Here is a 13,737-nt window from a genome sequence, read left to right on the forward strand (position 1 = left end):
AAAATTAAATTCTGCAAAATATAGTCTGTTTATGAAAAAAAAAAAAAAAATTTCAGCATTAGAATAATCTCTCTGTTGGGCATCATTCAGAAACATCTGCAACGTTTTAATTAGTTTACATGGCTATGAAAATACAATTAAAAATAACCTGCAGGCAGGGTTGGGCAAAGATACATCAAAATGTATTTTAAAATAAAAAAACAAATACCTTAATTTTAAGTGTATCAAAATAAACTACAAAATACAGCAGCCACACCAAGTATCAAAATAAACTACTGTATTTTTGTATTTTAAAAATACTAAAAAATACTTTTACAAGGGAGCATGAAATTTCTTCACAAACCTTCCATCAATTGGCCTATTTGATCTATCTCTTCACCAATACACTGATGTTTGTGAACCATGTTTGATAGCAACAGCTTTTCTCTGCCCGAGTCATGCAATGAATCTGACATATGCAACCAGTTAACAGATCAAATATTCACATATCCCTGTGATTTCCCATGAAGGTTAGTTTTAAAGTAACCAACAGTTTAATGTTTAACAGTTTGCGAATGATTGTATCCTAATTTAGTTACATGGTGTTTGGTAGCAAAGGGCCTACTTTGCATCAGCAGCACTGACTCAATGACAAACAAGTCATTCATATGAAGACAACTGATGGCACCTGAATTCACAGCAACTAGTTTCTAACTACTGGGAAGGTTCCCTTTAGGTAATAAAAATAAAACCTAAAAATAACCTGCAGGGAACGTTCTGGGAATGCTCCCTTTAAGTTATAAAAATAACGCTGTGCACACACAGAGACTTGTTGTCAACGCTGCCCCGCGACTTTTGTTAATAAAATAGCTTTGATACTGAATTTCTACATTATATTTCACAGCAACGAGGAGGTAAATTAGCTGTTTTTGAAGTAACTAAACTCAGCTTCATTGTTTAATAGTAAATTAATGAGACCAAAGATTGCCCATTACATTTACCCAAATCGAATTATATCTCATGTTTAACCACTATAGAGACATCAGAGTCAGCTGCAAATTCCAGAAGGTCTGGCCGAGGTAAGGCTGCTCTCGGCTGGTTCATGAGCACTAAATGGCCACTCACACACTGGAGCTCACATCTCCGAAAACGTCAAAGCATAGGTGTTATCTTTAATAACAGATCGCATATTTGAAGTCTAAACAATTACATTCTTGCCTAAAAAACTCTTAAAACTACATTCTGTGACATAAAAACAGTATTATTTATTAAATTATAGTGGATTTAGTCGTCTGCCATAGCACTCACTGTGAGAAATGCTGCAAGTGGAGTGATACAAATGGTGAAACTGTTCCTGTGGCAATACTAGGTGAATATTTCATGGGTAGAAAGACCTCTCAGCCAATCAGATTCGAGGACCAGAAAGAACTGTTGTATAATTACTGTTGTAATTGTTATTTTATTTAGATATTATATTTTTTTCCATTTGAGCCCCTGTCCCTGAGAAAATCCCTGCACATTGGATTGATTTTTATAACTTTATGTACTTGAAATATGCACAAAGCACTAAGAACATACAAGTATTGGATCGGGACTCTGTATCAGCAGATACTCAATATTAAATGATTTTGATCAGACGGGGGGCCCAGAAAACCTGACTGGGACATCTGTAAACTAAAGTCTTTGAAATGTTACTAGATGAACTTATAGCTACACCATCAGCAAACTAAGAGTGAAGGCCTAATTTCATTCTGTATCTCTTTCTGTCCTCAGTTCTGTACTCCAGTCCATTGAACATTCTCTCCATTCCTGGGATGGGAATGAATTCAAGTCAACAGAGCTCATCCAACTAGGGGATTCTGCTCACATGTTCATGGCCAAACAAGAAGGTACTTATTAGCATATCATAATTATGGCATTACAGTAACTGAGTTTTCATTTATTACACATTATACTTGATGTCACCTTGTTTTTCCTTCAGTGGAATACATTATACAAATTGCAATATAGGGCAGGACTCTTACTGTTCGTTCACACCGCCGCCGTCGAGAGCGTCAAAGTGGCCGGAAGTCATTCATTTTCAATATGACCTGGCGTCGAGCAGCGGCGCGGCACGACTTGGACGTTGTTGTATCATTTTGCATATAAAGAACCAAAATATCTTATAATCACACCTTTCCCCCATCAGCAGCTGTCATAAACAAATACAGCCCTTACCTCTTGTATAGATGGGAAGTGTAATATGAGACCCAGGATCCCCAGCAAGATGTCCTGATCAGCTCAGCAGAATCCTCACCTCTATAAAGCTCGCATTGGAGATTTATAAACAAAATTCAGATAATAAGTTACTCTTAATAAATTACTCAGAGACTTGTTTAAAAGAAAGTTTATCGAATCACCATATACAAATGGTTTCGCTTTATTAAAAACAATAACTCATAAGCAAATAACAAGAAAGTAACAACGCATAGTCTTCACCCGATTTTCGGCGCCGCAAAATCATAAAGCACTGGATTATATAGGAGAGGGCGTATACAATATTCCTCTCCTGCAAAGCATCTAATAAATCTTCCCTATTGGATAAATGCAAGTCACACAAAACACTTGGTCACACCCCTTGCTTCAGCGGGCTGCAATACCATTACATCATCACATCAAGCACAGCATACACACACGCGTACATCTCCAAAAATATATGCGAAGAGGTTCAAACAGAGTTTATCTCCTATACGCTAACACAGGATGTCTGACCTTTTGTGCTAACCACAATTAAGCATCTTCATTACTACACAACAGCAACACCTTTTCAAAAATATACGAGCGAGTTTTCACACTTCAGCATTTTCCATTCGTTAACTGTTAACCCAGATAGCGACACCTGCTCTCGCTTTTTGACAGGATGTCAGTTAACTGTTTATACTTTGGAGGCGGCGCTGGCTTTTTGAAGTTTCAAACAGTCAACCTCACCTCGCAAAGTTTCCACTTTCAAATTATACTCATTATAATCTATGACGTGTCCCTGTTTGCATACAGGGACATAAATAAAATAAAAATGATGCATGGACCAAGGTGTCTGAGAGTGTTCCTGGTGAGTTGCTGATGTGCATTAACGTTATAGGAATAATAATCTAATGATATAATAAATAATAGTATAATAGTCCCAGTTCACTGATTATACTTAAGTAACATTTTCAATGCAGGACTTTTACTTGTATCATAGTATTTTTACAGTGTGGTATTAGTGCTTTATACATTATGAGGTAAAGGATCTTAATACTTCGTCAACAACAATATTTAATGAGGTTAACTTAACGTTACCCTCCTTGTGGTCAGTCTGCACAAGATCAATACGTGTGTTTGCGACCCCTTTAAATACAAGATAAGCATTTTATACTTACATTAAGTAATGTTTATACCTGATTATACTGTAACATTTTCAATGCAGGACTTTTACTTGTATCGGAGTATTTTTACAGTGTGGTATTAGTGCTTTATACATTATGAGGTAAAGGATCTTAATACTTCATCCACAACAATATTTAATGAGGTTAATTTATAACGTTACCAGGGCCGGAGTGGGACTCGTTTTCAACCTTGGAGTTTCATGCCTTCTTTTTTCTTTTTTTTTTTCATCTATTTTTCGCTTGCATATCTCCTACAACTGAGGTTTTTGTTTTTTTGAGCAAGGTGCCACTGTCAGGGGAGTCAAAAATAATTACATCATCATTAGGGTTGCCAGTTAACTTCAGAAATGGAAAATAAGGGCTAATTGTGATTCTTTCTCTTTTATTCTTTAAGAAAATAGTGTTTATTCTTGTAGAAAATAAGTGTTTATTCTTTAAGAAAATAAGGGACAGAATAAGGGACAATCCAAATATTTGTAATGTACAATAATGTAGGCCTATATCTGCTTGCAGTTAAAAAGTTCTCAGAAATAATCACATTTGTTTTGCCTAACCCATTTATGTACAATTATTCTAAAAAAATGTTTAATGTCATACAAAAAAGGCCATTGGCCTGAGTAAATTTTACAATTATAGAATTGTGACTTTACAAGGGTAGTAATTTAGGAGGTGAAAATACTGTGAAATTACAAATGGCATGGAATTTGTGAAAGCACAACAACTGAAGGTCTATGAAACGTCAGTTAATAAAGCATTTTTTTAAACAATGGCACTTTAAAGTTTTGAACTAAAATATTATTTCAACCATATAGCCTGTGAATGAATAAAAATGCATACTTTTCAATGAAAGAACACTTAGAGTGTAGGTTGCTTCTGGTGCTTCGATTTATACTTCAATATAATGAGGTCCAAGTTTAAGAATAGCCTACACTAGGTTTTTTTTTTTTTCAATGTATTTTTTTCTCTCTCTATTTAACAGCATTAACTTACAATTAAATACATCTTCGTTCAGGTAGACTGAATGTTTTTCTGCCTTACTAAATGTTGGGCTCATGATCAATAAGTTGCATTCGCCCAAACTGATTTTTTAAAATCAAAACGCGGACAGTGAACCTGGGGTGCAGTAAGCGCGAGTCGCTCTCGCTATGAAGTGGGAGCAGCCGGCAGAGGATTCCACTTGGTATTAAAGCCTTCCTCAAATGCCTACGTTGACAAATAACAATGATTTTCGCAAAGAGAATGATTAATTATCAATTGAGAATGTTATTATTATGGTCTGGTGAAAATAATAATATGGGCTGCGAGAAAATAATAAATAAAAAGAGTAGGGCTGCTGTGAGTGCAGTCAGCATATTTCAACCCAGTAGAACAGGGCTGTCCAAACTCGGTCCTGGAGGGCCGGAACGTTACCCTCCTTGTGGTCAGTCTGCACAAGATCAACAAGCGTGTTTGCTTTGCGACCCCTTTAAATACAAGATAAGCATTCGATCTATGTCAGAGCGTCCACAAATCTTTCTACAGCGTTGTTGGCAGGGCGGCCAGAGCGATTTTTGACGCTCTTGACGGCGGCGGTGTGAACACACAGTTAGAGTTTAACTCTAAGCCTAATACACTCAAACAAGCTATTCAAGGTTAGGGCTCAACAATAAAAACAGCCCGATGGCCCGGGGTCAGCATGAAAGACACTTGGGTTGACAGAATTGTCACTGGCCCAAAAATAATAATAACCAGTTTCTGGCACTGTTGAATAATTTTATTTATTTATGTTTTTTTTGCTTTTCTTTAAGTGACAGCGTGACGTGTCCTCTGAATTGAACCCATCCAAGTGGGCATACACAGCAGTGAATAGTGAACACACACACACCATGAACACACACCCGGTGCAGTGGGAAGCCATTACTGGGAATCAAACTAGGCTTCAAGAATCGGGAATGGAACCTGCGACATTCGGGTTACAAGTCTGACTCTCCCACCCCCATTTTGTCGTGAATGACTGTACAGAGTAGGGCATCAAGCTGAGTGCTGATTACAGCTGCCAGATCAGAATAGCATTATCAGAACAAACTGCAGGTGGTTGATGCAGACCGGAAGCTGAGGCATAACCTAAGGAAGAAGAACGTTGCACACAAGAGAGCTTGATACATGTACACTAGGACACATGGCAGTTGTGGCCTAATAGTTGGTGAGATAGATAGAGTGTTGGACTTCTCGGGTACCGGCAGGAAATGTAGGTCTTTTTCCTTAGGTTATGCCTCAGTTTCCGGTCTACATCAACCACCTGCAGAGTGTTCTGATAATGCTGTTCTGATCTGGCTGCATCAAGATAATCGGCACTTAGCTTGACACCACTCTCTGCACAGTCATTCATGACAAAATGGCATTGGGCAGTTGTGGCTTAATGGTTAGAGAGTTAGACTTGTAACCCGAAGGCTGTAGTGTCGGTTCCCAGTATCGGACACCCAGTAGGTGTGTGAAGTGAATGAACGGCAACTCAGTATCCACACTTAGCTTGATGGCACACTCTGCACAGTCATTCAAGACAAAATGGCGGTGACAGTGGGTAAATAAGTAAAGAAAAGTAAAGAAATTAAACAAAAAATGAGCAAGGCACCGCAGCAAAAATGGCTGCCCACTTCTCTGGGTGTGTGTCCACAGTGTGTGTGTTCACTACTCACTGCTGTGTGTGCACTTGGATAGATTAAATGCAGAGCACAAATTCAGAGTATGTGTTACTACCGAGTATGGTGACTTTGTCACGTCATGTCACTTTCACTGTTGCACAGTATGAAATTGCAATGATTTTTGCCTATTTTTGATGTTTTACTCTCAAAGAATGTAATAAGTCATATACTACTAGCTGTATTATATGTTTGCTACAGCACAATAATGCTAAAAGTTTTTTTATTTATTGAATTGCAAATGCTAAGCTGAATAATATTATGTAATTTTCATTTCTCAGGTGTGGATGACCTGGCAAATATACAATTTAAAATATGAAATTTGGCCACAATATATATTAGTTGATATGGCTTGCATTAGATATAGGGCTAAAACTTTTCAAAATGTTGGTCTTTTGATGCACCCTAGCCCACATCTAAAGTGCACACATATAAAGCCTCCTTTCAGACAGCACCTCTCTGTTTTCCAAAAACAGATATAGGGATGTTGAGCTAACACTATGCAACTTTTCCTAATGTTAATAGTGTTGGCTGCTGTCCTTCCTCAAGTGGGAACCGTTGAAAACACAGTGAGCACTCGGGCCACCCTCCTGAAAGAACCTCTCTGGCCTGCCATTCCTCTCCAGCCTCCCTACCAGACAACCACCCAGAGATCCCCTCCCTCTACTGACACAGCCCCATTTTCTGAAGACCAGACCATACAGAAACCAGAAAACTTATGTCACGAGGTAAAACTCTTAATTCAACACTAGATTTCATGCACAACTACTGTGCTACATTTTTAGTAGTACATACAGATTCTCTGCTATCCAGGTCGTCATAGAAATTTATTCAGTATCGTCATAATGTATTTGTCTCAGTAAATGATAGTCATGAGTAAAAGCTAAATGATTGATAATTGTTGATTGTCCACTTAAAAACTGAGGAATTTCTGTAGGTATCTTGGCAATTGTTTGTATTAAGTGAATCATTAAGTATGTTCACATGCACACTGATATGCTGATAGCTCCCAAAAATAAGCTTATTGAATTAACCTGTTGTCCCAGTGTAAACACAAACCAGTAACCCAGCAACACAAGTAAAGAGTGTTTACAAAAAACCCTGGTAGTGATGTCAAAATGTAATCAGTTGTGTATCTGAATCCTAGTGCTCCAATTATTATGAGTTACTCTAAAATGCCAATGGGAAAGTTGCATGCTGTTGAACATCTGTTAATTTCTTACACTAATTAGCAGTATACTTAATAGGGATGTTATATCAATTAAATGAAATCAGTATCAACAAAATCCATTTTACAATATATCAAAATCCATTTACATTGCAGTTACAATAGCATAAAATAGAGCTGCAATCAGCGATGACGCTAGAACTTCTTAGACGCTAGAGCTCTAGAGCTTCAAGAGTGTGAAACAGACACACACATAGAAAGGGAAGGTTATATAAAACTTTTAATGATCTATAAGCATTTGTGAAATAATTATAAAAAATTACACAGTACAGTACATATCAACTGATTCTATGCATTTATTTGTCATACTAACTCTGGGGTTTTCAAAGTATGGGGCATGCCAGGGAGGCACGAAGAGTGCTAAGAATTAATTAATCCGTGATTAATAATTTCAATCAATACATTATAACTGAACAAATACTTTAAAAAGCAAAAAGAAGCAGGTTTTTAGAAAAGAGATGTTGTTGTTTCCGCTCTAGGATCAGATCATTTTAAACCGTAAACTCTGTCCAATTACATCAGAGATGGGGGAGAGAATATTGACTCGTCCAGATTTCAGTAAGTTATTTATTTTAACATGTATTTGGCTACAAAGCATGACCTCTGCGTATTCTGTTTGTCATCACGCTGCGTGAAATAGACTTAAAACACCCAACCGCTGCATGAGCATATAATAAATAAACTATGATGGTTGGATAAAGCAAACCAGTGGCACGCTAGAAATTTTTTGAAGGATGTCAATTGTAGCCAAGGTAAAGACAATTGCAGTTACGTACAGGAGTCGTACACTAGGCAAGCGTGAGTCTGTTATTATTGATGCGCAAAGAAACTATGTGTTCTTGGCACACTGATCACTATTGCACCAATGATTTGCATGAGCACATTTCAATATATCTGTGTGGTCATCAAAATTAATGTGCCACATTTTATAATGGATACTAGTCGAAGAAGTGTGTTTTAGAGTATGCGAGGGTCAGTGGTTTAGTAATTCTGAATGGATCTGTATAGTCAAGGCAAGGCAGCTGGTTTTGTCTGTTGCCTATCTCCCTCACGTCCTGTTTGGTATGGCAGCTTGAATTGTGATTATTTGTATAAAAATCATATAAACAAATGTGTTTTTTCTTTTTATAGTTTTTGTTGTTGCACTATATACATACATTGTGAATTATGAAAATGAAAAAAGTAAAATTTTACTATTTAAAATTAGTAAAAGGTTAGGGGGTTAGAGGGGTGGGGAGGCACCATTGTGTACGTTGTGTCAGAAAGGAGGCCCACTGTCTTTGACTTTGAAAACCAACTTATGGAATGTTCTAACTTATGGAAACTGAGAGAAAACATAAGGCTTAAAAGATTTCATATCCTATGACTCCATCTAGTGGACAGCCTCCGTCTGTCAGCTGAAATTTCTGATAGTTTATATTTTGCTGTTAACCCACAGAGCTTCAGAAGTTCATGACTAAGCAAGTTTCCTCAGAATGACTTGTTCTTCATACGTAAAAAGTTTTTAGAAGTTTGGACAATGTACTTAGAAAAAAAACATAAGACAATTCCTGTTTCTATTTTATGCCATTAATTTAATCCTTCGCCATGGCAACACCGTTCAAGATATCCAAAAATGTAGGATCTTCAAGTGTCTTCATGCATTTTTCTCAAAACCCAGAATAGTTGACTTCCTGTTCGACTGAGCATATGAGTTGCAGGGTGAAACTTGTTCGGCTTGATGAGCTCAGAGTTTTGTACATATACAGTACATGCAAGTATGCATAATATATGCACAAAATATTTTGACTGCATTCCAGGGGGCGTCAATGAGCCCCCTACCATGCCCGGGTCCCAGCTTTTGACCGGCCCTAATGGGCATGTTAAGGGCTTCAAAAGGCCCATAAACCTTGAAAAAATAAAAATAGAAATTGGCACAGGGGGACAAAGGGTCTTCAGTGTTTTGGCATGATTTTCCTTATGTTTGATGGCAGTCACAAGAGTCCCTTAGGAGGAGTACTTCAAATTCCACAGCATGCCGTTTTTAAAAAATCCAAAATGGTCGACTTCCTGTTGGGTGGAGCTAATGTCTATGGTCTGAAAGTTGTCAGCTTGATGAAATCTATATACAGTGGGGGAAATATTTATTTGATCCCCTGCTGATTTTGTAAGTTTGCCCACTTACAAAGAAATGAATGGTCTGGTAGGTTTATTTTAACAGATAGAGACAGAATATTAACAAAAAAATCCAGAAAAAACACATTATATAAAGGTTAGAAATTGATTTGCATTTCAGTGAGTGAAATAAGTAATTGATCCCCAAACAAAACATGACTTAGTACTTGGTGCAGAAACCCTTGTTGGCAAGCAGAGGTGAGACGTTTTTTGTAGTTGTTCACCAGGTTTGCACACATCTCAGGAGGGATTTTGGTCCACTCCTCTTTACAGATTCTCTCTAAATCCTTAAGGTTTCTTGGCTGTAGTTTGGCAACTAGAAGTTTCAGCTCCCTCCACAGATTTTCTATAGGATTGAGGTATGGAGACTGGCTAGGCCACTCCATGACCTTAATGTGCTTCTTCTTGAGCCACTATTTTGTAAGTTTGCCCACTTACAAAGAAATGAATGGTCTGGTAGGTTTATTTTAACAGATAGAGACAGAATATCAATCAAGAAATCCAGGAAAACACATTATATAAAGGTTAGAGATTGATTTGCATTTCAGTGAGTGAAATAAGTATTTGATCCCCTACCAACCAGCAAGAATTCTGGCTCCCACAGACTGGTTATGTGCCCATGTGGAACACAGATTAGTCCTGCCACTTTAAGAAGTTACTCCTAATGTCAGCTCATTGGGTGTATAAGACATCTGTCCACACAATCTGTATCTTCCATTCCAACCTCTCCCACCACAATTGGCAAGACCAAAAAGCTGTCAAAGGATTTTAGAGACAAGATTGTAGATCTGCACAAGGCTTGAATGGGCTACAAGACCATTAGCAAGAAGATTGGTGAGAAGGAGACAGCTGTTGGTGTGATTATTCGAAAATGGAAGAAATACAAAACAACCATCAATCTGCCTTGGTCTGGAGCTCCGTGCAAGATCTTGCCTCATGGGGTAAGGCTAATCATGAGAAGGGTGAGGGATCAGCCCCGAACTACACGGAAGGAGCTTGTTAATGAGCTTAAGGCAGTTGGGACCACAGTCACCAAGCAAAACATTAGTAACACGTTAGGGCTGAGCAATATGACAATATTATCGTATATCGACGATGTCTCGTAAGTATCGCAGTGTCGATGTCAACAGTCAGGTAACAGACGATTATCTGCATTATCGGGGAAAAAAATGACAAATGATTAACCTAGTGAGTTGCAAAAAATATTTTACATAGCCCCATAGTCACCATACAGGCCTTTTTGCATGCAAGAATGAAATCATTTAGTAGGAGGGTTGGGAATCGAAAAGCTATTCCAATTTCGGAAATCAGATCAGATGCATAAGGTCAGGAATCAAATGACTTGTAATAAAATTACATTTCGATTCTGCTTCTCAATTTCTGTATGCACATTTATTGTGATTTCAAAAGATTGACTGCAAGAAGACGAAATAGAACTCACTTCTGCACTCGCACGCTGTTTTCTGTGCTGCGCACACACACACAAAGCACACGCACAAAAGCCGCCTCTTATATACACGAACACTGGTCTGAGCTCTCTTTCTCGCATTCTTACACATTCGAATGGACAAATACACACAGAATTATATCAAAATATCCCATAAATACAATCGGTTATGTCTTAAGTGAATGTAAAGAGTTGAGAAAGAAAACAAGGGTGTATTGAATCATTGACAGCAGCCGCTGCCGCCAGTCATTAATGTTAATCAAAGAACAAAAGAAAAGAAAATCCCTCACTGATCTTGACTGAATCACTTTTGTAACCTCAGTTTATATTTTATTTGCCTGTTGTTCAGCGCTGACTACTGTAATGGCAACGTGCATCTGTGTATGCGATTATTTTGGAGATGCGTTCCAATATAATTTATCCTTATTTAGGGTATAGGCCTATTCTATTTTGAGCTGCAGTTTAATAAACGTTAAACAGAAAAAAGACAAAAAGTAGCACTGCATGTGTTTCTGAATACTTATTTAAACAGACTGTATAATGATGAAAAACCACAAACACCAAAATAACAGCAAAGCTAATGTTTTCTGTTAGTTTAAGCACAAACTAAGAAAAGTAAAACCAAACTTTGTGGCAATAATTAAGACCAACTGAACATGGGGCGGGGCGTGGTGGAGGTGGGGCTTAGGTAGACGATATTATCGGATATCACGATATTTTATTTATCACGATACACAGCCCTAGCTTCCACTCAAAAAAGGCATTTTCAAAATGATATAATAAATGATCAGTGGGGTATTTTGAGCTGAAACTTCACAGACACATTCTGGGGACACCAGAGACTTATATTACATCTTGTAAAAAGGGGCATAATGTGTCACCTTTAAGGGATAGTTCACCCAAAAATGAAAATTCTGTCTTTATTTACTCACATTCATGCTGTTTCAAACCTGTATGAATTTCTTTAATCTGCTGAACATAAAAGCAGATATTTTGAAGAATGTTGGTAAACAAACAGTTGCCAGTTCCCATTGACTTTCATAGTATTTTTCCCCCATACAATTCAATAGGGACCATCAACTGTTTGGTTACTAAGATTCTTCAAAATATCTTGTTTTATGTTTCACAGAAGTAAGAACCACATTCAAGTTTGGAACAACTTGAGGGTATAGATGACAGAATTTTAATTTTTTGGGTGAACTATCCCATCAAATGAATGGAAATATGTAGTGTGAACACTCTCTAAACATCTCCATTTGTGTTCCACAGAAAAAAACTAAAAGTCATGCTGGTTTGAAATGACATAAGAGTGAATAAATGGTGACAGTTGTTTTTGGGTGAACTTTCCCTTTAAATCTATAAAAGAATGCAAAGTTGGACTGCAACCGAATTCATATGGCCATTTTCTGAAATAATCTATTTCCTCCTAACTCTGCCAGCACACATTTCAGTGCAGTATTTTTACAGATTTTTTAAACCGTGTATACAATATTATGTTTAATTAAGCTGAAATATAGCACTATAAATTCTTAATTAATTTGGAACAAAACTAAAAAGTTTTGTTGCAAACGGATAAAGACATAAGTAGGCTTCTCAGCTAGCCTCTCAACATGCACGCGTTCGGAGTTTCGGCAGCCCAACACTGAATATTATATTGTGGGCGTTGTATTTTGATTAATAAAAAAACATTTTTGCTCAGAATTCGTTTTTAATCCCTGCATGATTTTAGTCATACATGATAAATATCAAATAGGCCTACGCTATAGCTTGACTACAAGTTTAAAAACAATACTGCAATTGTTATAATCAAGGAAATTAAACTTACCATCGTGAAATGTGTCTACACAGGCGATAATGCCAAAAAGAAAGAGAAACATCAGAAACTAGGCATATTTTATTCAGACATTATTATATGACATCAACATGCATTTATCATTCTTACAATCACCGCCAGAATGTCCAACTTCACCATGATGAACTTAAAATTGTGTTCTATTATTTTTCCTCAATAGTTCTCCTCACAGAATGAAATTAATTTCAAACACAAATTTGACAAGAACAGGGTGGAAATTATTAGCAACACCAAAATAACAGCAAAGCTAATGTTTTCTGTTAGTTTAAGCACAAACTAAGAAAAGTAAAACCAAACTTTGTGGCAATAATTAAGACCAAACTGAACATGGTGTGTGTTTATGGTGCATGTCAGCAATGTTGTCTCGGCGGGGACGGGGCGTGGTGGAGGTGGGTTTTAGTTAGACGATATTATCGGATATCGCTATATTTTTAAAGGCGATTATCGATAAGATATTTTTGACATATCGCCCAGCCCTAAGATGCAGGTAATCAAACTTGCTCAGTCCATCTCTCTCTCATAATAGGCCTACTCTACTCTACATAATACAGTGAGCTTTTAATACAGAAATACAATAAGCTTTCAATTAACTCAACGTTCCTTCGTTACTAGTTATAAAGTGACATTTTCAAATTAGTAAAAGAGGCTTGGGCTCAGTTGTTAAACTGTCAACTTGAGATTTGAATCCGTAGTGAAAGTAATTTGCACAAAAGAGGGATACTCCGTTGTTGTTTCTTATGTAGCTATTTACACACGTGTATATAGTATACTGTATATATATATATATATATATATATATATATATATATATTAGATCAGTTCAGCAGAAGTAAGTGGCAGGTTTTTTTTTTCAGGAACAGAAGCATCTCTGCATATTCAGCTACTTCAGCTACACTGTTGTCAGTCAGAATGTGTGACACTGAGCTGAACAGTCTTTCACTTTCCACTCTGCTGCATGGGGCTGAAAGATATTTTTGTGCCATCTGTGCCAGAGC

The 13,737-nt window shown here is 37.2% G+C and overlaps 1 protein-coding gene across 5 annotated transcripts in view; it reads left to right on the forward strand.

Moving 5' to 3' along the window:
* LOC107704562 (centrosomal protein of 95 kDa) overlaps nucleotides 1–13,737 on the forward strand; it is a 201,714-nt gene that overhangs the window by 57,836 nt on the left and 130,141 nt on the right. For 4 of the 5 annotated variants that reach the window (XM_016507520.1, XM_016507516.1, XM_016507517.1 and 1 more), the window contains 2 exons: nucleotides 1,753–1,868; nucleotides 6,587–6,789. In XM_016507520.1, coding sequence (XP_016363006.1) covers nucleotides 1,753–1,868; nucleotides 6,587–6,789 — 319 coding nt within the window. The remainder of the gene's footprint in view (nucleotides 1–1,752; nucleotides 1,869–6,586; nucleotides 6,790–13,737) is intronic. The other variant, XM_016507518.1, reaches the window with a different exon arrangement.

The sequence above is a fragment of the Sinocyclocheilus anshuiensis genome, unplaced genomic scaffold (genome assembly GCF_001515605.1).
Source record: "Sinocyclocheilus anshuiensis isolate Anshui unplaced genomic scaffold, SAMN03320099.WGS_v1.1 scaffold2480, whole genome shotgun sequence".
NCBI lineage: Eukaryota > Metazoa > Chordata > Actinopteri > Cypriniformes > Cyprinidae > Sinocyclocheilus > Sinocyclocheilus anshuiensis.